The sequence below is a fragment of the Falco naumanni genome, chromosome 5, assembly GCF_017639655.2.
Source record: "Falco naumanni isolate bFalNau1 chromosome 5, bFalNau1.pat, whole genome shotgun sequence".
NCBI lineage: Eukaryota > Metazoa > Chordata > Aves > Falconiformes > Falconidae > Falco > Falco naumanni.
In genome coordinates, this window is record NC_054058.1 from 11,183,954 (window position 1) to 11,210,323 (window position 26,370).

The following is a 26,370-nucleotide window of genomic DNA, read 5'->3' on the forward strand; positions in this document are numbered from 1 at the left end:
AAGGAAAGTTCTTTGGGGAGCCCTCTGGGGCTGGCACACTCAGACTGACACGTCAGCCCTAAACGAGCCAGCGGTGGCTGTGAAAGCTGTCTTAGCCTTCAGTGCTTCAGGCAAGCTGCTTTATTTCAGTTCTTCAGAAGAAGCAGGTAGGTGGAAACTATCAGTTGTGCATAATGAACAGCACTCTCCAGCCCAAATCCAAGACGTACATTCATTTCCTGCAACTTTCACAAAGACAACCCTTAAAACTCCAGGTTGCTGGTAGGAAAGAGCACAGCTCTACCACCTTGTTTAAAGGGTGACCTCTGAAAGCAGGGAGAGTGAGCTGTGGAAGTGCAGGTTGGTGAGGAAAGGGAACTGGGAAGCATTGCTGGCTATCACCCAAACGTGGTGATGGCTCCCTCTCAGCAGGAACACACAGCTGGCAGGCCCTGAATCTCAGCAAATTCACCTCTGATTTCTCCCCTTTCTGTACCTGCAATGATGTGCTAAATGGCAAAGAACGAACTTACTGTAGACTATACTTGCTGAGATATATGGGAGGGACAGGTGACCTGACAACGCTGGGAGCTGCAGGAGATATGGGAAGAAGGAACCGAGCAGAGGATGGCTGTAATGCTCTACAGAACATTAAACAGAAAACAGAAGTAGAGCTGGACACAACATTTGGGTCGGAGTTGACTTCAAAATGTAAAGGTGCAGTTAGAATGGCTGATGGGAAGTGACTTGATCAAAACCTTCGCTGGAGATTTCCAGGGCTAGTGGAAAGCAGCGAAATGGGTTGCTAGTCCCTGAAGCAGCTAACCTTGGCTGTTGGAAAGAAACGAAAGAAGCAGTAGGGGAAGGGCAGGAAGAATTATAATCTTCCAAGTTTCAAAAGGAAGGACTGCAAGGAAGAATTCTGGAAGGATGACAAAATGATTTACTGCTTCCATGCCCTCTTGAAGCTCAAGGTCTCTGTGCTGCCAAGAATGGTTACTGCCCTCTCACCCAGTGTACCATGCACATGGAAAAATGTGACAAGGAAGAATCTAATTACTGTTCCCTAAAGGCTCAGAGACTCTCCACTGATAAAACTCTGTGAAAATCATACAGGCACTACATAAACAATTCTGAATTGTTATATATATATATATACACACAATAAAATGTGATTTATTCTTTGGTATTCAGGCTACAGTATACAAAGTCTCGATGCCCTTTGGACGTTGCTACCAAAACTAGCACATTGACTTTGATCACAGTTTGTATTTCTGCTGGTGCTGAAACAGAGGCAAGCAAAATCAGCACTCAGGATTTGCAGCAGACATCAAGCTTTTAAAGAATCAGGTATACTGAGTTAGAAATATTAAAATGAAAGTAATATCTACAGAGAACATGCAACAATATATTTTTAGCACATGTAAGTCTTCACATACAAGAATTTCCCTCGCCTCTGAACTTCCATGTCTCTTTTTGCATCCTTTCTTAGTGTAAATCCTTCAAATGGATTGTATTTAAACAACTATATATTTGATGCTTGGAAGAGAAGCTAGAGTAGTATTTTGGCATGTATTTATAAAGTGATTAAAATCTTCTATTTATTCCATACAGATTAAAAAAAAAAAAGATGGTCACATATTTTGATAATGACATGAAATGGTAAGGACTAGTATTTTACATCAGTGGAAAGAAAGCAACCAAAACCTGACTGTCCTTTCTTTAATGAACATAGCCCAGTGCAGCGAAAATCCCTTGAAGAACTTGTTACGATGACAACACGCAGCAGATGGATGAAACAAAAAGGATGGAGATGAAGAAGACAGTCTTGTCGCTCAGTGCTTTGGGCAAGTTTGTATTTTCTCTGTTTATCTTTCTGGATATTTCTAGTCATGTTACACATCCTTCTCAAAATTCTTATCTACAATACAGGTTATCTCCGTGGGCTATTTCTGTATTTACCCCCACTCTTCATGACAAGGACCATTAACATGTGCATGTATTCATGGTTTTCTGCCCTTTCTGACAAAAAGACCCCCAAACCCACTTCAGCTTTTCTACTGTCTTGAAAATAACAAAATAGCAAGCCCTGCTTTCACAGAGGCATCTCAGGTATCTCAGAGAAGGCGTGTTGTGGGTTTAGGACTTAGCTCCCCAAAAGATGCACCATTCTCCTAATACCACGTACGTGGAAAGTGCGTGAGGTAGTAGGTAGGGAAGTGGTAACAATGGCAGTATTTTACAAGAAGTTACTAGCTCCACCTCCACATTCTTAGAAACTTGGGTATCTTGAATAGCGTACCTAGAAAGCTGAGCTGCATCTTGGGCATGAAGTTTGATAGAGAAAGCAGCTGGCAAGAGCATATTTGAACAAGCTGCCACACGAACACGCTCTGAAACACATTCTGGTTATCTTTGGCCGTGCAATGTGGAATTCTGTGGCTGGGTAAGAGCTTCTACCCACAGCACAGGAAAAGATATCACAGCTTAGTATTCTTTCATTGGCATGTTCTTTTCCATGTCTCTCACACTTGTAACATCTTTTCTGGCTTTTGGTATCCAAAAGCTAGGCATTCAGCCTAAAATGTTGCCCAGATCAGAGTAAATGCATGTATACCTCAGCTACCCTGATTCTCCATGAGAGCCTAAGTTCAACTCCACATTGCCACTGACAGCCCGGGCATCTCCCCTGCCTCCCCGCTGACTGCTGCCAGCGCTGGATGGCCACAGCAGGAGCTGAACCAGCACAGGCAGCAACTGCCTTTTCAGCCAGAGGGTGGGTATTTATCATTATTGCTGCCAGGTTTGGGGGCTGGTTTTTGTTCAGGGGATGGAGAGTGTTGCCTGTGGGTTTTCAGCCAGACCAATTGCTTACCCAATTTGCTATAGCTGTGTGTAAGGCTAACAGCACCTTATGGGAAGTAGCCAGATCACGTGGCCCATGGAGAAGCCATCCTTTTTGGTGGAGTCAGCAGGAACTTTGATTGGCTTAGGTCAATGATGAATCTGCACCCTTTAAGTAAATGCCTCTTTTAGAAGCTAAAGCTAGGGCAGATTAACCTTGCTTTTAAAGGTCTTTAGGTTAAAGCCACAACTCAGAACTCATGAGACAGAAGCTCCCTTCCTTGCTTTCTGCTGACCGGCTGTGAAGCTTGACACAGGTCAATTAAACCTTGCTTCAGGAAAATGCCTAAGCAGGTATTTTATTTGAAGCGTGTTCATTGTAATGGGAACTCACTGCAAGTTTCATATCAGGTCAGCTTTTTGACACGCTGGAAGCTGTTATCTGTTTTGCCCTTCATTAAAACTGGGAAAATAATATTAATTTATTTGACAGAAGGGATAGACTGAAATTATGATGCACGTAGATATTTAAAAGTTGTCCTGAAGGAAGAATATGAAGTTCTGATATGTATCTTTCACGTATCTACATTAAAGCAGGTGCATAGTCCCTTCACGGAGTCAGACCTTAATACCACCAGCCCCCCGGTGTGCCATTGACACCTTTGGCTGGAAGCTCCACATTAGTATTGTTGATGGCACTGCGCCTGTTTTAGTCTGCTGCCAGCCACTCACTCGCTTCACTCAGGAATTGCAGTAATTCCTGTGACTTAAAACACCCCGCCAGGATGCACCTGATGCACTTGGAAGCACTTATTGGACTAAGATCTGTTTAGCGAGTGACCCCTTGCACTCAGCAACTTCCTTGAATTGAACACTGCCCATCAGTGGCAAGAAAGTAGAAGCCAAGAGATGTACAAAAAGACCAGGGCAAGCTACCAGCTCTCAGGAGCACAGAGATGCAGAATAGGGTTATTAGTCTGTTTCACTTCTCCAGGTTCCTAAGTTAGATATTATTTATAAAAGCACTGCCAGTAGCATAGCATAGAGAATGCATATATAGCCTGGAGATTTTTTTTAAGGTATTAAACAGGGCAGGTCCCCAGATAAACCCCTAGGGACTTCTACTTATAACTGGCCTCTAGGCAGAGCATTAACCATTAAGCCCATGCAGTCCGACTGTTCAGCCAGGTTTCTTTTCCTCATCTTGACTGTAACATCCTAGTTTGGATGCATACTGTTGGAGACATGCTGAAAGCTTTGCTAATGTCAGGGTAAATTATATCCATGGCTTTCCCATCACCCACAGATTCAGTCATTTTGTCACAGAGTACAATCTGGTTGGTCAAGCCAAAGGTACCAAGGGTAAATCCCTGCTGACCAGTCTCGGTCACCACCTTCTTCACATATCCCAAAATGTGCTCCAAGAAAACACGCCACGATATTTCCAGGGACAGAAGTGAAACTGCCTGGTCTGCAGCTCCCTGAACTGTTCCTCTTGCCCTTTCTGATGATGGGTACAACATTTGCCTTTCTCCAGCCGTTAGTGCCCCGTAGGACCTAGAAATCCTAGAGGCTTCCAAAATAAATGGAATAGGTAGTTTTTCATACTCTGCCCCTGTGGCAAAGAAATTTGCTGCAAAACATACACACATGCACACTTTTAATAGTCAACTTGGAGATTGTAGAAGGACAGCAGCTTGGCAAACACCCTTGTACAATGGGGAGTCAAACATCAGGGAGTCAGAGTGCCTTCAAGCACAGATACAACACAGTCAGCAACAGATCCGATTTCTGAATAGGTTGTTTCCTTTATGCAAGAAACCTCCCCACTATAGAAATGTTTTCCACTGATCTGATGTTGAAAATTTTGTCACGCTTTGTAATCAAATGCCCTTTGCAGTGCTCAAATTATTTGTGGATGGATAGTTCAGGTGGTCAATTCCTTTGGTGTGAGTACACATGCAATGCCAGAAGTAGTACAGCTGTATGCACCTGGTCTTCTGAAACATGGCCTTACCCCTCGGTTCAGGGGTAACCATGCAAAAAACAGTACGATAAAACCTTTTGTTACCTTACTGCATGCCTATTGTGTGTTCTTACAGCCTAGTTTGCACTTGAATATCTTGAATAGTAAGCAAGGTACTTTTAAAAATGTTTAAAGAGGTTAGACTAAGATGTGTTACAGACAGGATCGTTTGGAGTGAGGAGTCTAACTACATACTTATAGTGTGTGTTACCAGTTTTTGATACATCTTTCATAAACAAAACATTAGTTTAAACTTGAGACCACTACAGAGTCCTCTGGACACTTTATTTTTCAAGATGCTTTCACTATCAAAAAGAGAACCTATATAACTTAATTCTTGCTTGATCTGAAGGGGAAATTTTCAAAGACATGAAAAAAACCTGTCAACTGACTAGAAAATTTTGCTGTAATTTTGAGCTCTGGTTCTGCAATTTAAAAAGAAAAATATGAACTTTAAAAAAAAATCTTTCTGATTCAAAAAAGTGAATTGCTATTTTAGAAGAGATCATCCCAAAATATTTCGCAGTTTGGTTTTTCCCCCCTCTTTCTAGGACCCTCTTTCTAGCTCCACCAAAGCAATCCAGGTAACTCAATACAAAAGCGCATTTTGCTTGTCCTTATCCATGTTTACTTTGCTGAAAAATATTTTGGGGAATTTTTCCCCCTCCCTACTAGAAGATACTGACTGTTCACCATAAATATTTGACTATATATATGAAATACTCTTAGCATTTTAAACAGTTGTAATGCCCAATAATACCTAGCTTGGAGCCAGATTAGGGTTCCCATTTTGCTGAGCTCAGCAACAGTAAAAAGGTTTGGAAACAGAGTTTAGTGTTTTCCAGATACAAAACTAAAGTAAGAGACCTTGTCCCTAAACTAAGCCCTGAAATCCCACTTTTAAGACAAGATGGCAACAAAAGGAGACACTAGAAGAGTAGACAAAAGAGGTGAGAAGAAAACGCATCATAATGCAGATCAAATGTGCACACACAGTTAGCTAGTATCAAAGGTTTGGTTTTTAAACAAGCAACAAGTCATTCTTTGGTTTTCTTATTACCTGGACACACCAAGCTCAGTCCCTGCCTTTACATCTTGCTGCAATCAGACATGGACAAATGCAAGTTACTAGAATCGTAATTTCTCCTAGGAAATGTACACCTCCAACAGACTGGGTGAAAAATGATGACTGTAGACTTTTGATAAATTCTGCCATTCTAGCGACCAGCCTTGGTTTTTGTTATTACAAGTAGCATGTGCTGTGCATTGCAGGTATACACCTGCCTTGGTCTCAGTTTACAGCCTTTATCTTTTGCTAATTCCCCTTGGTGCACCCTCTGTCCTTCTGCTATTCTCCAGTTTTATGTCTTTATAATCCTGCACTCTTTTAAGCATTGCAGTGTGCTGCCACTGTAGGAGCAGATTAGTACTGGCATCAGCTGGTTTCCCAGCTTTGATTTTTCCTTACTGTACCTAGCACTAAACAAACTACTGATTCTCCAAGCTCAGGCTGTTGACCCTACCAATTTATTTTTTGGCACATCTGAACTCTTCCAACACTGCTGCCCATCACATGCCTGCTGGGATATTTTAGGAACTGTCAGGCAAACTAGTTACTTAATCCAGTGATTATCCCAAAGGTTAATGTATGAGAAGGAGGTAATTCTGAATTTTCTCTCTCTCATCTAAATTACGCCCATAAGTAATGAGCCATACACTTGGCAAAACTCACCCAATTCAGTCTGCATCAATGCAAGGCAAGGCTCTGTTAACTCTTCAGTGCCACCCACTTCAAAAAAACCTCAAGTTTAGGATAAACCAGAGCCAAACTAACAGCACAAGACTGATGCACCAGTGAAAGATACACCAGCTTTCTCCAAAGAAAACGAATACTGCAAGGCTCGTAAAATTTTTGTCATCACATAACCCAGACTCTTTAGGTACCTCTCAGCATCACAGCCTCCACCAGCACGATCCATGTCAGTAACCACAGCAGTGGTTGCTTAGTAAAATAGACTTGCTTAGAAACCACCGTCACTTCACTTGCTGCAGGTTCCCAGCAGATCTGCAAGTATTTTAACTTTCTGTGATAAGGTGACATAAATACACAGGACAACAAACACATGGGAAATCACGTAATTCCATCTCAGAAGTACAGGCACAAGCTGTGACATCCAGGCAGGAACAGAGATGCACAAAACCCCATCACACCGACACGAAGTGCCACTGGGCATGGCACGGCACTAGGTGCTGTTATGTAGGGAAACATTCAGTCCCAAAAACACGTCTTGGAAGCAGTCATCTTACAGTTAGGATTTCTAAAGTGGAAGCTTACAGTAACTAAACAAATACAGGATCAAAAATCAGTCTAATGATAATTTTTGACAGAGTGCATAAGGCACGCCTTGATTTTAAAAATATGTAGCTAGACCAGTAACTTTTTCCTTATGCCAGGTCCAGATCAAACACAGGACTGGTCGTCACAAACAACAGGCTCTGGACAGCCACCTCCACAGTCGAGAGCGTGGCAGTGATTCATCTTGTTCACAGAAATAACCGTTTTCTCCTCTGCAAAATCAGACCAGCTCACTCTGAGTGTTTGGCTGCAGTCAGTCAGTTGCTGCTCCTAATCGCACCATCATTCACACTTAATTATGAATGGAAGAGCTGCTTCGCCACAGCAGTTTTTCTTTCAAGAAGCAAAACTAATTTACAACGGGCTAACACTAATAATGCTCTTACCCCCAGCTCCCTTAAAAGAAAACAAAAGGCCTTATACAAGCCCCCTGAAAATTACCAAAACCCAGTTTTCACACTTGGGTTCCTTGGCACAATTCAGACATTTTGATTTGTGCATGCAGTGATGCGATTCAGAACTTCACATTTTTAAAACATTCTCCCTCATATATCTGGCAGTCCTAATGGGTTTGGTAAATGAAATAAAGACAAGAGGCTGGATTTGCTAGGGTAAACTGCAGTCAAAGGTGACCTTCAGCCAACTTTAAAGCTGTCTTTTCTGGAGAATCGATTTTAGGGTCAATGTTTTGGTGCCTAATACAGTGATCAGTACCTGTACGGACAGCCTTGTAAGTGCCTCCTGGCAATCACGGCATTCTGGTGTCTAGGGATACCTTGAATTTGTTTCCATTTCTCCAGTCACAGCTCAATGCCAGAGAGTGGGAGAAGGATGATGCGTGGGCCAGCTGCTCTTCTTTGCAGGCAGGACAGCTAGAAGGTCGAATGCTCTGGGCTGTGCGTATCAAGATGTACCACTGTGGCACAGGTGGGGGCTCTCTCTTAAGGGTCTTAAGGCTCAGTGTATTCCCCTCCATCGCCCCAATATTCTAACAACTTCTTTTGTAGAAAGTATTACCCAGTGATCAGGTCTGAAGTTTTTGACTGGGATTTCAAAACAGAAGATTAAAGATGCTGGCCCACTATACCTAGGATTTCTTCTTAAATCACAGTGTTTTGTTCACAAAACCCTTTTTACTTTGAAAGGTCTTCTGACATAAAATCCGTTTCAGTATCCACCGTTCAGTTACAGCTGAATAAGAAAAACCACAGGTGGGGAAGGTCAGGGTCAAATTTAGGAAAACAGAAAAACTTTCTTTAAGAAAAAAATGAAATAAGCAGTTGGGGAAAGAATGTAATAAAATTAGACATGAAGGATGAAACATGAGTTAACTTTATATTTTGTTGAATGCCTAAATAGCAAATTCTGCTCTCTGGGTGCTGACTGATAGCTCCATTACTGACCCACTGCAGGCCAAGACGTTCCCAGCAGAGGTTGTCTGAGGATAGGTGTCCTTATTCAGCCCCGATTCAAAACAAAGAACCCAAGCCCACATATGAGCTTAGTATATGAGCAGCTCCATTGGTGTCCAAAGCAGTTCTGAAGTGCAACAGCCCAAAAAGAAATTGTGCCAGCTCACACACGTCAAAAGCCAAGCTATGGGCTCCAGCAAAATGACAAATATTGTTTAAAAACATATTTGCTGAAGGCCTTGTTGGTGAATGGGTCACTTGGCAAAACTGTGAACACAAAGCATGCTGTGCAGCTGCCTCAAAGCTCAGCTCTCTTGTGTACCCGAGCAAAACTGGGATATAGGAGAAATCGGAGGGTTACAAAGGATGCCCAACAGGACTTCTCTAATGATGTTGTTCCTTGGCCTTGATACTAGCAAAAGCTGCTGGGAAATAGTTCTGTTTTCTGTTACTGATGTAAAATCTCGAGCCTGTGGAGTGGAGCTTTTCTCTTCAATGCTCTTTGTACTTTTCCTGTCCTTTTTGAAAATGCCATGCTGAACTCTTTACCATTATTCTCCCCTGCACCATATTTCTTCCATACCTCTAATGCATGCTCTCCCACTTCCTTGACTTTTACCACTTTGGATATACAGACAGTAGTGGTAGTGAAGCTGAAAGCTCTCTGCAAGGAGACTGACATTCAAAAAGGGATGATTTTCTGGACGGACAGATTTCTGACTAGCACAAAAGTAAATTTTGTGGGTTAGAGAATCTAAATCTTCCTTCTACTCACTTGCAAAATTCTAACATTAGGATACTACTTCCATTTCCAACTTGACACATAAGGTCAAGTTCAGATGCAGTCACATGGGCAAAAGATGGGAGTCAGCAGTATCCATAAAATCACTGCATCTTGGTAGCTTCCAAACTCAGAGACTACCTAGCTTGCTTATCCTCCAAGGCTTTTAGGCTGGGGTCACACCGTGTTGGCTTCCTAGATACAGCAGAGTGATTAACTGCATTTGCATTCCTGTATCAAGCACTTCTTACTGTGTTTAAATTGCTACCATCTGAAGTTGAAACACTGGCAGAGAAATCAAACTCATAAATACATTTTTTCTATAAGAAACAAAATTATCCAGAGCAAAAAGAAAATCCATGACAATAACATACAACTGAAAGGACAACTGCAAATTACTTATTTGGGCCCATCATCTTTTCAAAATCCACACTTCACGAGATACTCAACCAAAGCGAAATGAAGATACCAAGAGAAATTCTATTGATTTCAGGAACTGGGCCTTGGATACAAACCAGAAAGCATGCAGGCATAAATGGAAATTCAAGCAATATTGTGGAGATCCTTTAAAGTTGTGACTCAAACTGCAATCTTAGTTTGCTAACTCCCTGAATCTCACTTTCTTCTGTAAGACACCCTTGCACATTAAATAAAAAGTATCATGAAGTAGATACAGGCTACAAGTGTTCCAAAATACCACAGCTTATAGAGAAGTAAAAATGCATTTCATTTAACATACAGTAGCAAATGCAGCCTGACTGCAACCTCTTGGCTGTTACGGACAAGAGAAAATCTTACTTTGGAGTTTTTTTTTTTTTAATTGCAACATCCTAAATGTACTGCCTGCTCATCTGCTTCAAGGGCTGAACCTTTTTTTATTTTGTCATTTATCAGCTGTCAGAACTCGTCACTGCAGAACATGAGTCCATTGTGTGTGAATCGCCACGTGAAATAAGCCAAAAATGGCTAGCTTAAAAGAGGGTACCTTTATACATATATGTGTGTTTGTATGTGTGCAAATGTGTATAGACTAATTGGACTGCAGAGCACAGTTCTGTGTTTACTGCATAAGAGGTTTATCCATAATGTTCCTTAGATAAAAGGAGGTCCCTGACCATCTTCTCAAAGAATTGCATAAAATTAACCATATCTTTATAAATTTAGCAGAATACTTGAATATTTATATTTAAACTTGTGCATAAGTCTCTTGTTAGCTATCTAATGTGAAACTGAGAGATTTCTCCTCTGTTTTCAGCTGTTTTTTTCTTACATTGCATTAGTAACACATACATTAGCATAGAGTTGGCTAGAGGGATTTTTCTGAAACATTTATATGTGAGGCTCTGTATTCTGCCCTGTAAGCGTTCCTGTTTAGACCATGATCTACTGAACATTGTGAAGTGATTTTAAATAAAAAAAACAACCAATCAAAAAATCCTTTTGAAATTTGATGATTTATTGTGACTCTAGTCCAGGCTGGTGAAGTGTTGTAAGAAACCAAGAAGTAAAGATAAAAATTAAGGCCAGCTTTTAAACATCATTCTGTAGGTGGTGGGTATTTGTGTAGGATGACACGCAAGACAGAAACCATTAACTCCATTGCTGTTGCAGCCAATCAAGTAGGCGCATCGAAAGCTCGAGAAAAAGATCTTGCTAGACTCTTTGCAGAAGACATATTTTCTGTGCATGCACCTAGCAGAGATCACACGCACCTTGTGATAAGAGGCTGGAAAGAGAGATGGACTTCCCGCACCGCAGGGCTGCAAAGCAGTGCTCTGCTGAGATGGCAGCTCCTGCCAGGCAGGCATCTCTGCCCAGACCCTGATGGTGGGCCACCATACTTCATATGCTGGGTTTGTCTTGCAAGTACCTGAGCACCTGGACAAGCATCAGTGTTACTGTCGTTCTGCTGGTCTCAGCGGACGTGCCACATCAACACCTCTAACGGCTGTTTTGAGTGAAAGTGACGAACCAGGTTTTGACACCAAAACTTTTTAATTCACAAAATGAAAGACAAACACTCTTGAAATGAACTGTGAAGCATTTTTGCTTTCAAGTAATTAATCATTTGAGAATAATTCACCTTGCTTCTACAATTTCATTTAACAGTGTTTCTGTTTTTCATTTATTATTTTATGCCAATTAAACAATCTTGATTTCATTGAGATTTGTTGCGTACCTATTGCAAGTAATATATAATTGGAGTAAACTGAAAAGTGCAGTCTCTTGGAAAATAAAGAAACACAGTTGACTTTACTACTGCAAATACTTCCAGGTATACAAATACCTCTGTGAAGTGCCAAAGACAGTTTGCAAAGCTGGAGCGTTAAGCTGTGAACTCTCCCCAGCAGTGACAAAACTGAAGTTTCTATTCCATACCACCTAGCACACTTGTGACCAGTAGACAGAGCCTTGGCAGACCTCATCTGCATTTCAGCAGCATCACTTGTTGTAATGAAAGACAATGCATCACAGGATCAGGCCATAATCATTCCTAGAGATTCCAGGTACTGTGAGTTCTGCTTTTAAGGGACAACATCAGCAGGAACCATTTTGATGACACTGGAGAACTGCACCTGTAAGTGACCAAAGCCTGGTGTTTCAGGGACACATTCATGCAGGAGTACAAGGAGAATCCATGTAGTAAGGCACCCAACTTCTCCCAGTGGGAGAAGCCTTTGTGAATGGTCTAGAGAACAAGTCTCAGGAGGAGCAGCTGAAGGAACTGAGGTTGTTCAGTCTGTAGAAAAGGAGGCTCAGGGGAGACCTTATCGCTCTCTACAACTACCTGAAAGGAGGTTGCAGTGAGGTGGCTGTCAGTCTCTTTTCCCAAGCAACAAGCAATAGGACAAGAGGAAACGGCCTCAAATTGCACCAGGGGAGGTTTAGATTGGGTATTAGGAAAATTTTCTTAATTGAAAGTTTTATCAAGCATTAGGACAGGCTGCCCAGGGAAGTGGTTGAGTCATCATCCCTGGAGGTATTTAAAAGACATGTAGATTTGGCACTTAGGGACACGGTTTAGTGATGGATTTGGCAGAGTTAGGTTAATGTTGGACTCGATGATCTTAAAGGACTTTTCCAGCCTCAATGGTTCTACGATTCTATAGCTAATTTGTGCTTCGAACACATAGAGATAGAAAAAATATTATTTCTGTCTTGGCCTATAGTCTGAAACTCCTGGGGACAGTCTTGTTCTGCTTCCATTGCTACTGTTAAAAGAGAATCTATAGAGCGCTCTGGAGGTCAGATTTCACGGATGGAGTTTTCCTCCTCAGAAGGAAGCACTTCAGAACTGATTAGCCCGACATTTAGCTGCCAGCAGCGCTGCCCAGATGATTAACCTTCCTTGCTAATTAGCACTGGTGAGGTCACATCTGGAGAGCAGTGTCCAGTTGTGCGATCCCCAGCACAAGAGAGAGGTGGATGTACTGGTGCAAGTTCAGCAAGGGTCCACGAAGATGACGAAGGGACTGAAGCACCTCTCCTATGAGGAAAGGCTGAGACAGTTGGGACTGTTCAGCCTGAAGAAGAAAAATCTCAGGGGGATCTTACCAATGTTTATAAATACCTGACAGCATGCAGTAAAGAAAAAGGTGGAGCCAGGCTCTTCTCAGGGGTATCCAGTGACAAGACAAGAGACAATGGGCGAAAAATGAAGCACATTAAATTCTTCCTGATTATAAGAAAACACTTTTTTACTGTGAGAGTGATGGAGCGCTAGCACAGGTGCCCACATAGGTTGTGGGTTCTCTCTCCTTGGGGATTCAAAACCCCGCTGGACACGGTCCTGGGCAGCTGGCTCTATCTGACCTGCTCTGAGCAGGCGTTTCAATGTATGCATTCCCATGGGCTCTCTTATCCCCTAACCTACTCTCCTTTCTGCTCATGACCTTACCAAGCTCTTCATTTGGACGGAAGGACCTTTTGTGCTTGCATAGCTATGGCTCCCGAATGCCAACATAAGGCAAATAAATTTTATCATATATCAATAGCAGAAAAGGTTTCCTCTTCTCCCTCATCCCTACCAACATCCTTTTCTAGTTCTCCACTGCTTTTTTCCTCCATCTAGCTCTCAACCCCATTCTTTTGCAGATCCTTGCCCTGACTTTCACCAACGATAATGTCTACTACTGACACTTTCCTTCTGATGCTTTTTACAAACTTTTTTCCCAAATGTTATCTCTGATAGTCTCTGCAGACCTGCTGTCTTCTCTTTTTGCCTCCAACTGTTTCTTCAGAATCTCATCCTAAATTTTCATATTACTGCAGCCTTTTATTAGTCCTTTCATCTTCTGTCTGTATTGGTTTTCTTCCATTACTAAGATCTGCACTGGTGTCACCATTGTCATAAACTTATCCCCTTACTCTACTGTTCCTGACCCACTTCTCTCTGCCATCTCTAAACTTAGTGGACACCTCTCCTTTTGGATATCTTGATGTTCATTGTAACCAAAACATAAGTCCTTGCTTCAGCAGTATCACCAACTCAGTATTTAACTGCTTCCACTCTCTGTCCCTGGATGTCTAATTTGCACCACAATCCTGTCACCTGCATTTTCTCTCTTGCTTCATGAAAAAAGATGCGGGCTTACGTTTTGATACCTCCCCTCATTTTTTCATGTGAGCTTCTGTATGGACGTAGAACCTTGCAGAAGAAGTTTGTGGTTTTAAAAAAGGAATATGGACACAGCAACACATTTTCAAATATGCAAGCATTTTCAAACTGACTGTTGATCTGAGGTGCTCCATTTTTAACATTTCTAAATTAAAGTATCCCAAAGGGAACCAGTCTGCAAAAGGGCACTGAGATGAATCAGAATCACTGGAAAATGTTAGCAAAGGAATTTATTATATACAGAAAAGTATAGTTATTATTATTTCTAATACTGACATTAGTCACATAGAAGTGTAACAAAACAGGCATAGCAGACAAGATTTAGGGTTGTTCTAAATCCGTAACTCTGAATGCATCTGTGATCAACATACTAGGTGGAGAAATTCTAAATGACTGTGCAGCATCCATGTATACTCAGTAGTGATGGAAACTGAATTATGACTATGGAACACTGCAATGAGCCTATTTTCTCTGGAAATTGCCTCAGTCACACAAAGACATTCTTTCTTCCTCAGAAGACTTCGGCCTGAATTTATCTGATGGATGCAATGGAGGACACCATTTCAACCACCACGGTTTCTCCTCTGACATCTGAGTATGCATTAAAAAACCACAACAAACCCATGCCATTTCCACCTGGCTGCACCTCCAGCACTTTTGCAGAATGTGGTCTGTGCTGTCTGTGCTGACTGACATGCAAGTGCAAAGGAGAAAGGAACTATAGGAAACAAAGTTCTGCTGATGCTAATTGATAAGAAGATGGGCCTTTGTGCTTCTCAGCTTCTCCATTAGCCTCCTGGTAGCAATGGCTTTGCATGCAGAACAGATGAAAGAGTAGTTAGGTCTGCCAGATCTCCCAACTTAGCTGAAAGCTGACAGGTAAGATTCTACACCCTTAGTCATGACACGGGTTGGATGTCCATCAGATGAGGAGAAGCTGTCACCATACCAGGCTGCAGCTTTGGCACAGCACCCAGAAAAGGCAATGCCGTTGCGCTTTGCTTGTTCCAGATGCCCATGTTCCAGCAGAGCCTAAAGCCAAGGAGCAGCAGCAGCAGCAGCAGCATGGCTGCAAACATCCAACAGCAGAAAGTAACATGAGTGAGTGTGGAGCTCAGGACTAATGGTGGCTTCTTTTTCGTCCAGTGTGAAAGGTTAACTTGCTGGAAGCACCAGCTGTCTTGCTGGCCCTTCCTTGTGCTTTAGGACACAGGCTATTAGCTGCTAACATATAAAGCAAAATCTTACCAGCCTTCTTCAAACAGAAATACAAATTGGAGAAGAATAAGAAATGAAATGAAACAAGGCAACAGATGGCATTAGCTTAGGAAAGAGGAACAGGATGGTTCAAGCCCCCTGCCTGCATTCATGTCAGTTATGTTACTGCCCTTAAGATTTAGCTCCTCTCTACCACATGGATGACAAATCATGAGGTCAAGTAAGAAACAAGTTTTTTGTTAAAATGAGAGATTTGTTCCTTTGGTACACAAATACCAGAGTTATTTCTGATAATTCACTGACAAAAGCGAGGGAAATCTAAAATAATAAAACAGAAAACATCTTCAGCTCAGTTTTGCTCCAAGTAGCAGTTTCCAGACCTCTTACTGAATAGTGGGATTCTGTTCCATCAACCAGAGAAAGTCATTAATCTGAGCCAGGTACTGATCCATGCACCACTGTAGTAGTTGCAGCAGATGTAGGGGATGCTGTTCCAGAGGGAGTGACACTGGACTGGTTGGCATGGAGAACCTTTACTGCTTATGGTGATGAGCAAGATGCGTGAGCAAGGGAGTGGAGAAAGTGGAGAAAGGCATAGTCAAGGGAGGTAGGAAAAGAGAAATCTGGCATGATTTGGTGAAATTTGTAGGTCTAACAAAAGGTCTTGCTGTATGTTTGCTGATAAGCATAGCACACTTGACAAGGAAATACTGAAGAGGCAAAAGTGTCTCCTAACACTGAAATTCTGCTGTTTCCAGTAGTCACTCCCATCACACTGCGTAGTTCCAGACAAAGCTTTGCAGGGAAGAGATGGTCTATCTGTACCATCCAGTGTAACTATAAGGGTTAACCATAAGGGTTAACTGGCTGGACAATATGAAAATGCGGTAGCATTTTACAGTATTTCTGATCACACCCAGCAATATCTGTTCCCCATTTTCAGCAGCCTCACAGCCTCCCCGTTTTTCCTCTGAATTATAAGAGACGTTAACAAGAGTTTTCCACTCCTCACTTTGACTGATCTTTCTAATTAGGAGCACTGAACAAACAGATCGGAGAAACAGCCTGGCAGCAGCAAGAGCCTGGGTTCACTGCACACAGGGCATGGAAAATGCTCTGCTCTCCCAGGGACAACGTGAAAGCTACAACCAGTGACTCAGTGTTAGCCCAGTAACTGCTCTCCAGGGAATCTGAGGCAACTCTTCCAAGCATTCCTGCCTATTTTTGCACACAACAAAAAAACCACTCTTTGAAACAATTCCCTACCTCTGATAAATATACACCTCCCATCAACTAACGATTAAACAGTTCTGTCGAGCTTTGCCTTGTGATCCACATCTACAGTACGGACACAACCAGGGTGAAGCCAAAACTGAAATTTGTTTTTTTTTGTGTAACAGCTGTGCTCTGTGCCATGCAGACATGGCATTTCATTAAGCACAGGGTAATAGCCCAATTCCCTTAGGGACTCACTGCTGGAAAATAGAACATCTCCTTTCATAAATAGGCAAGGTCACCATGCACCACACGGTCCTCAATGCACATGCTCATTTTGGAGTTGAAGCTGAGATAATTGAGTATCCGTTCATTATGGTTCATATTAACGCAATAACACGTCTTCACGTAAAACTAATTTACAAGATCTGAGGAAAACCAGCATTATATTACATTTCCATGCCATCTGTTCAGCTGCTCCAGAATACAGTGGAAGAAATCTGATTTATGCCAATTTTTTTTATATTTTACTCTTCATCTTGGACTTAGAATTTGAAAAATTCTATGTAATAAACATTTGAAAAGTTTGAAAAGTACAAATGAAGATATTTTGCCCCTTCATAGTGCATCACCCTTTTGTAAATTACAGTTGCTTTTTTATTTAACAGGAGTCGTCTTCCAGCATATTCACTTGTACACACTGTGAACAAGAGTTCACAAATGTGACACCTCAAAGTTTAAAACCCCTGTAGTTATAATGATAGAAACCACAAAAATTTTGCAGATCTATATGAAGAGAGATCAAAATTATAGGCCACTTATTTCAAAATGCCAAGTACTACCAAAAATCAGGAGTGCCCAGAGGACCTTACCTGAAGAACCTAAGCATTATGCAGCGCAACTAATTCCTGCCAATCTACTCTGCTTTCAACTTACTTCATCCCATATACTATTTTTATCTGTTTGTCTAGAGTATTTAGAAGCTGGCAACCTCTTTTTCTCTATTCCTCTGATTCCTGGGATGCTTCCCTTCTGGATGTGAAAATGAGAAATTCCAGAGGATAATAAGTGGTCAAAGCATAACGTAATAGAATAAAAGAGTTACCTTTGAAGTGAATGTGTGGTTGGTCAGTAAAGAAGATTATATAGGTAGGATATGGAAGCAGAAATATTTCTCGTAAACCCAGATACAAATACTGTATTGCATTAAATCCAACAGTTCATGGGGGAGAAGAATAATTATGCAGTAGAGATTAGAAATTCTGTACACATAAGGAAGAGAAGGGATTTTATTCTGAATTTTCCTGTGTATTCTTCATCAGAGATTATGATCAGGAATGTCAAATGCAAATGTTGCCTGAAGACTAGGAATAAGCTTTTTCTGCATTTTTATTTGTTATATAGCTCAGGGATTTTCCCAACTGGAGAATGAAAACCACAACTGTAAATGAAAATGTAGTGTCTAGACTATGTCTTAAAGACATACAACAAACAACTGGAAACAATCCACAAAAATGTTAACAATAATGTTTTCATCTTCCGTGACATTAACAGTTACTGGAATTAACAGTTTCACTTCTAGGAAAAAAACAAAGGCTGTCAACATTTTCACATGGAAATAACCTTCAAAGAGTCAGGTTTCTGCCTTAGGGAAGTATTTTTTCCTTATTTTTAAAAGATCAGTATCAAAAAGACACTTTCTTCCTTGAAGGGACCTGATGAGTTGCGACCATACCCCTAGAGTTTTTTTCTTTTCAAGGTTGCAGCCACCTTCGAGACTTGCCTCCTTTTGTTCATTTGAACCACACCAAGCAGGCTGCTGAAGGTTCAAGGAGAGGTTATCAAGTCTTGTTTGCCATTGGCATGCTTAAAATTGCTGACACATGCTAAGAAAAAAAGGGTTCACCTAGTACAGCTGCAACAATAAAACAGTTACTGGGGAACCTCACCTAGAACTAACACCAGCACCAAGCTGTGCTGGCAAACTGCACAGATTAGCCAGTAATATTTATACATAAATGCAAAAAAATAAAAAAGCTTACAGAAGTCCTGAAAAATGGTGAGGTTTGTCATTTTCTTAGTGGTTAAAAAAAAAAGAAAAGGCAAAACTCCCTTGCAAACACACCATATTTTGTTGTTGCATGATGAAAACCAGTATCCACAGTCTTCAGTGATAAAGCTGTAGAAATAGCTGAAAAATGTTCATTCAAAGGAAAAGTAATGAAAAATTGTGTACTTGACAGAACTGCAAAAAGCAACCAATGTGATGGTTTCCTTTTATATCACTCACAAATTTTCCTGAACATGAAAATAACCTACCCTTTGTAGAAAACACACACAAAAAAATCAAACTCTGTTGTTGGACATACTTAAGATTTTTCTGGCTTGATGCCTCAGAACATTAGAAGGGGAAATGCATGCTTTCTCCCAGACCTACTTGTCTCTAAGTAAGTTATCTGAAGACCTATTTTACCTCCGACTCCAGCAGAAGGAGGAGGAGTACTTTTCCAGTCAAGTCTTGTTCAAAGTTTTAGACCAATACTCTAAAGATATGTTGACATTTCTCAGATTAAATCCAAGGAAATCCTTGCCTACTAAGGCCAGATCTGTCCCTTCCCCTCATTTCACATCAGCTACGTACAAAGCCACACTAGCAGTAAACATTAGCTTGAACTCTCTGGCACTTATAGCTGGAGGAGTCTGAGCAAGTTCATGACCTCACCACTGGACTAAGCTCCTGAGGACCTTGAGGACCCTGAGGTCCTCAGGCCAAATCCACTCTAAATAACTGGTCTAGCAGTTTCTCCTTACAAATCTTTGCATTAAATGCAGCAATGGGCTTTGACATTCTTCTTGACACTAGAGATCTGGATTTCCTCACTGGGGTGGCAAGCTAAAAGTTCAGCAGAAACAAGCTCTATGGGTGGAGGTCACAGAGGTCTGTTCTTCAGCTCACAGGTCTGTCTTAGCCTTTGTGTTCTGCTGCAAGCAACCTTGGAAAACACTCCTTTGAAATGCAGCAGTATTTTATTACTTCATAACTAAGGTTAAACTGGAGCTGACAGCAGAAGGTGGCAGATGCCCTACTGTACTGCAGCAATGCACAGCCCACTTCTGTTTTATGAAATAAATTCAATGCCCCAATAAGGGCAAGGAGGAGGTGAGATGGGCTCACACTCAGTTTGGTTTTTGAATGGTAATGTTTGAATATCGAGCTTTGAAAGTGGGGGAGGAAAAGTGTTCATGAAAGCAAAATGCCGCTCTTGTTGCAAAAAGGTAATTTGCTAAAGTAACATGCTTTTCAAAAAATTAATTCTCAAGAATCAGCAATGCAAAAAGGAATGAAAACCATTACATCACTACAATGTGAACTGCTGCATCACCTATCAAAATCAGACAGGTCCAGGTTCATTTATGTACAATTTTTTTGCTTGAGACACAACAAAAATATATAACGGTTACAGCAGAAGATGGTATTTTGTTCTCCATGAACTGCAAAAAAGTTATAAACTTTTCTAAACTGCAGAAAAACTAAAGAAAAGCAGAAGTCCTTTGCTTCACCCAGCTAAACAGACTTTAGATTAGACTCTAGAATAAAATATTGAAACTTACCTTGCATTTCAACATGTTGGCCACTCTCTCTTGCATTGATTGTCCAGCCTTTGGCCTGACAAGTATATAAACTGCTTTCACTTCAGGGCTGGAGCGCAGAAGCTTTTCCACCAGTACTTTGCCCATGAAACCTGTAGCTCCTGTGATAAGTACAGTCTTCCCATTGTAATAAGCTGAGACTGAAGACATGGTGTTTTCTTGTTCTGTCCTTCCTTCAGCTTCCTGCAGGACGTACCTGAGAAGATGCAGAAATAATGTTTTAAGGGATTTTGAGTCAAGACATAGACCAGTCTGAGATTACCCTTCCTAATCAGCTACGGCAGCTCGCATTAGTTCAGTCAATGGCAATTTTAAAGATGATTTTTTTAGAAGCCTTTATTAAGAAAATAAACCACAAAAATTAAAAACAGTAAGCAGAGAAGCTGAACAAACCAACCTCCGTCTTATCCTCCACACTACACCACAGCTGCACCCTGCAGTCAGTTTAGAGCACAGCTTGTGCTGTCCAAGACTCCCAGCACTAGACGCTCACTGCGGTGTTGAGTAGCATTTATCTCCTACACTGCGAAGTGGCAGTCATGAAGATATGCAGCTATTATCCCTACAAGACAAAGCTGAAACAGATCTCCTCACAAACACTGCAGGTACAAATGCTGCATTTCCCACTTCATTTCCACTGTGCCAAGCTGTTGGATTTGTTGTCAGCCATCACTCAGCAATGCACTCAATCTTTTCCTGTTGTCTTGTCTTGAAATACAGCCATGAAGAAAGCTCTTCTTCATGGAAGAGACAGTGCAATGACATTGCTCTGCAAGACTGCAATACCATACTCCTGTGTGCAGGTCATCACCCATTACTGGCTGTTAAGGCCAAAATTCATCCCACTGAACTCTAAGGAGCATAGATGTCATATGCTTTCTCTGGAGGGTTGAGGTTGTTTGAACTGCCCTTTGGAGGTCCACCGGCTATATAAGGGGGCTGACATGACTAGGCTCCCACACAAAATGTCCCAGTTAATTGTTTTAATTAGATACAGTGGTTTCAGGCCTACACGTCCCCAGCCATCCCCAATTCAAACTCTGAGTTGATTAAATGACAAACAAAGCTGGGCTGAATCCTCTTGGAATAGCCCCTCTCTCTATAAGACTAATGGAAGGAAAAAACCACCTGCTGTCTTTGAAGTGCTGCAGATCACAGCACACACAAACTGCTTACATTGCAAGGGAAAGGCTCATAAAGAGTGTAAATAAATGTTTTGGAAAAAGCCTAGTAAATTTGAAACAAAAAGAAACAAGAAGTGTAGAATGCTGTCAATCGAGTATTCAAGAACAAGATAATGATCTGCAGGTACCCCAGAAAACCTCTTCCTCCTGCAGAAACTTTAGAAACACTCTTGTCCATTTCACATCTCTCAACATGATGTGACTCAACTGCATGCTAATAAAATGCAAATACATCAAAACAGAAATCCAGTATTTGCTGCATTTTTGCAGTCTTCCAAGATTCCCTGTTCTCACCAACACTTGCATTTCTGAAACCTAGTAGAACCGTGCAGGGACAGTGAAGTAGTCTAACAGAGCAAAACCCACAAGCCTTCATACAGAAAGCTATATAATGAATTCTTGGCTTGGACCAACACAAATGAACAACACCAAAGAGTTTAGAGTACTGTAAGAACCTTGGGTACATGTGATGGTAGGTTAAATTCGCTTCACCACATGGGACCATAAAAGAAATATAGCTTGTCCTACAGCCCCTCCTTCCTCAGGATGGAGTGAGGTATCTTACCCCAGAAAACTGGCCACCAGCTATGTGAATCAAGAGAAGTACCATGGGTCAACCCTTACAAGGGTTGTGTCCACTGAAACATCCAGCAATGTGCTCAGCTAGACTGCGATTCCCAAGGTGTTACCTCTCACAACAGTGAAAAGTGATCCACAGTCTGTGTTGATATGCTGTCATTATCTGGGTCTACAACTGATGCATCTACCCAGACCTGACTTTGCATCCCTACCGATCCACCAGTTTTCACAGTCACTGTGCGGCTACATGGAAACACTGAATGTGCATTTCTAAATGACACGTACACATGAACCAGGCGCTGAAGCCCAACAACATACTGCTCTTCTTTCCCAGTGCTGCCTGGGACCGCAGTACATAGGACCAAACAAATGAAAAAAACCCCAAATTTCTTCATCCATAACAAATCATCAGGTGTGCATCCAATTTAGAAAGTGGGTCAAGCAGAATAACTTCTGAGGGACACTATTTTCTAAATTAATAGCTGTGGGTATTCTGGCTCAGTGAATTTGGGTATTAGCCTACTTTCAGATATGGCCTAGATTACAATTTAAATGAATGCAGCAGGCTCATCTAGGCCTATTAAAATCCTGTTCTTATTAAAGAGCTGGCCACTTGGGAAGTTAAACAAACAGTTTAAACTATTAGATAATTAACATAACAAAATGTCACATCTCATTCAGGTTAAGAAAATGAGTGACATTGGAAGAGAGGAACTTGCAGAACCTGCAAGTGTGTGAAAGGCTGTGTGAGTCCAAAAGCAGGTGTTAGTTTGGCCAGATTAAGATGGACATGACAAAAGACTTAAGAAATTTGGTACAACACATGCCCTGCAAAACAGAAAAATTAAGCAGAGAAATCCTTGGTCACTACAGCCCGTACAAATTCTACTGAACGTAAGGAAATGAAAAGGTGAAATATAAGACCACTTCCAGTCACTGCATACTTGCTTTGAGCTCATATTCAGAAGACTGTACCTACCTAACCTCACCTAATACTCTGCTAGAAAAATGGTACATTTATAAAGCACTTTGCACCACAAACCTGGAGATTACTAGTGTTTAACAGGAATTACTCTCCTTCCCACATTTCAGCAGTTGAGAACATTTCTAACCTGCATCACAAAAACATTAGTGCTTCGCACGATAGTTGTAAACTACTGCAAAAATAACTGTTAAGATTTCCAGATGTGGATATCAATCTATTATGTTGTTTCATTTGGGTTCTGTTTGAGTTATCCAAATGGGGCTTCGTTTGTTTTGGCCACACATTCAATACCTAGTAGAAGAGTTTAAAAAAAAATAAAATCACACTACTTTAAAGTATCCCTAAAATTAGCTGAGCAGCCACATTTCATTAAGTATTTCTGGCAAGGACTACATACACATAACTGATGTTTTTTCCCCATGTAGTCTAAGACCATTTTGAATGTTTGACTCCGAAAAGTCAGGAAAACAATTGCATCTCCCGAACCATTCTGGTATGACAAAATTGGAAGCACCAAACACAGCCACAGAAGAACTTAATTTCTAAGGCAATCTGCTGTTCCTCTTGATTATTGGCTTAACCCTATAGGGGTCACATCCTTTTTATTTTCTATAATAAAGCAGTCCAAGTCAGGCAGCATATAGCTCACAGGGCCAGTTTCAGAGTTGGATCCAGTTGCTCAGGGCCTCATACACAATAAGAAGCCATAAGGAATGCGATGGTGTTTGCTTAATACGGGATCAGATTTGTGTCTTCTTGCAGTACATTTTTTCCTCTTTCCTAAGTTAGCTTTAGAAGAAAATACAATAATTTGTACCCATCTGATGCCCTGCTAATTATCGGCAAAGCAAATCTGTGTATTTGTTTAAAGTGCACAAACACATTTATGTTTTGAGGTCATGACACAAAAGCCACAGTGCTGCAATCTGCTGTGTTCAGACAGATCCCTGAATCTCCACTAGCCAAGCAAATGTAAAGAGGCTTTTACTAGGTTCCAAATTCAAAAGCAGATTTCAGTTTATATTCAGGACTGCTAAAGATACTTTCCTTTCAACATAGTCTTGACTTGACTTTATTTTTCAGAACCAGCTTTGTTTTTTTTTTAATATTTAAGAGTGTGATTTTATAACAAAATTTATTCTTCTCTGTTTCAATTGATTATGCTTAGACTTTGTAAAGAAAGTACTGAAAAAGTTACAGAGATTTTAAGGAACCAGAGGATTTCTAAGGTTGAAGGGTGTGATGCAAGTAATGACTGTTGACCTGACCCTTTGGATGTCAGCTTCAAAATATAGAGAACTACATGCATGCCTCTGACTTTTTACGCTCAGTCAAATGAAGAAAAGTTGTTTCCTGCAGAAGCTTATACTTTGCTTTTCATTTTAAGGAATAAGGAGTCAGTACTGGGCATTAACTATTTCCCAGTCAATTAAGCTGCAAAGCATTAAGTGTCTGGTAAGAGAAAACCATTCAAAGTCTGAACCAGTCAGTCTCACAGCAGGTGCAGTGAGCTGACCCCGACTGAGGCAAAGAAGAATAAAGACCGTTTCAGAGCCTGAGGTTCCTGACTCTTCCAAAGCTGACTGAAGGTGAGAAAGCCACTGAATTGTGGAGAAAAGCCCACACAAGGGCTTCTTGAAGCACAATTCAAGTGAGTAATTACAGGCAACCCTGACAGTTTAGGCACTGATCGGAGCAGGAAAGTAATCACTGATGCCATCTGAATTACTGAATGCAGCATCTTTGCAGCAGTGTGGAACTCACTGATGCTGACTCATCTTCAACCACAGCATGAAAAAAACCCACCTTTTGGATAGTCAGCCAGGAATCACACCGAGCATCTCTGCAAACACAAGCACCCGAGCTGCTTTAAGGGTAAAGCTCTGTGGCTGATGCCTGTAACAGTCTCCTCTGGATCAGACACAGAGGACGGTCTACAGTGCTGCGTTACAAACAAAGCCATGATCTTGTGCCAGGGGCATATGTCAAAGGACAAGCAAAGAGAAAGGTGGGAATCCTACCAACATAATACTGTCCTCCTGCAAAAGAAAACCCTCACATCCTCAACAGAAAAAGGAGAGCTTTCCCCCACCAACAGCAGATACACTTGAGCTGGTATTTAACAAAACAAATACACTGTACTCATCTTGGACATACCTTAATGATGCCAAATCTGCATTCAGATTACAATGGTGTAATGCCAGGAGTTAGACTGCTATCAGAGCCATGGCAGCGGGAAGGAAAATGCATAGCTGAACCTCACTGCCTGCTGCTACTGCCTCTGTCCAGAGCAGGTCCGTGGCTGCAGGGTGCTAACAAGAGATGGCAAAATGGAGCACGAGCAACGAAGGATGGGTAGACAGGAACATGTTAATATTTCTCTACGGTTTGGATCACTACTGAGATTTCTGTGCCCTACTCAACTAGGACAGTGGCCGTTTCAGAAGCTTATCTGTTGAGATACTTGCCTTTTCAACTCAACTGCATAAAATGAAGAAAAAAAAAAAAAAAAGAGATATATTTAGTTTTGTGCAAAAGCAAAAGACTGTATGCCTGTAAATATACATCTAGATTCACGAACAGCCTCTCTGGCATCTCCTTCTACTTAGTCTGTTTTTGATGAGTTTTCTCATGTCTGGTGCATTTTCACAACTTTATGCAGGGATGTGATTTCTGCAAACAAGAGGGTCGGACTGTTCAGATGAGTCATTTAGACATCATATTAAATGTAATGAACAAGCTTCACTAAAATTACAATTAATGACAAATAACATTTTTTTTTAAGAAAGCTACAGACAGCAAAGCTCCTTTAAGACGAAGTAATTTTTGCCAGTTTCTGAATATAAAATTTTGATCTTGGGTACAAATATTCAATCATACATAAGATAGTCATCTTTAATCAGAATTTTGGAGGAGTCATAATTAACCTGGCACATGCAGAAAAAGAAAATTCCCTCTGTCGCTTTGCAGAACTTGTACAGCTGAGGCCAGAAGAAGCAATATAAAGTGGTCACAGACTACTTCAATCTCATCAGTTTGCTTCCTCAGTCTATTAATTATTTTATGAATTTAAAATAGACTGAACACTGGGGATGCCTGAGCAATGTATCTTCATATAATTATTTTCTTTTTCATTTTTTGCCCCAGGATGTGTGACAGAGACTCCACAAACTATGCACATAATTACAATACATAAAGCATTTATTTTTAATATGTGTTCTTTGCTTGAAAGTGTTCGTGATTTCTTGTTAGTTAATCATCATCAAGCAAATAATCTCATGACTATGACTGTAGCAGGAACCACCTGATCTTTTCACTTCAGTGGCCAGTAAAGGTGGATACTTGAACAACAAACAGTTTTCCTCCAATGCTAATGCATATACAGCAATTATATGGTTTGAAGCAAATCAGTATAAACAGCAAGGACAGCATGTACACGGAGGAAGAGGCAGGAATAGTGTTAAAAGTTCAGTATCTGCACACTGCCTCCTATGAAGCAAAGTCCAGTCTGAAACAAAGCAA

At 41.1% G+C, this 26,370-nt stretch overlaps 1 protein-coding gene across 3 annotated transcripts in view; it reads right to left on the reverse strand.

Moving 5' to 3' along the window:
• FAR2 (fatty acyl-CoA reductase 2) overlaps positions 1-26,370 on the reverse strand; it is a 149,132-nt gene that overhangs the window by 62,946 nt on the left and 59,816 nt on the right. For all 3 annotated transcript variants that reach the window (XM_040596664.1, XM_040596662.1, XM_040596663.1), the window contains exon 2: positions 20,062-20,296. In XM_040596664.1, the coding sequence (XP_040452598.1) occupies positions 20,062-20,250 (189 nt within the window). In that variant the 5' untranslated portion in view covers positions 20,251-20,296. The remainder of the gene's footprint in view (positions 1-20,061; positions 20,297-26,370) is intronic.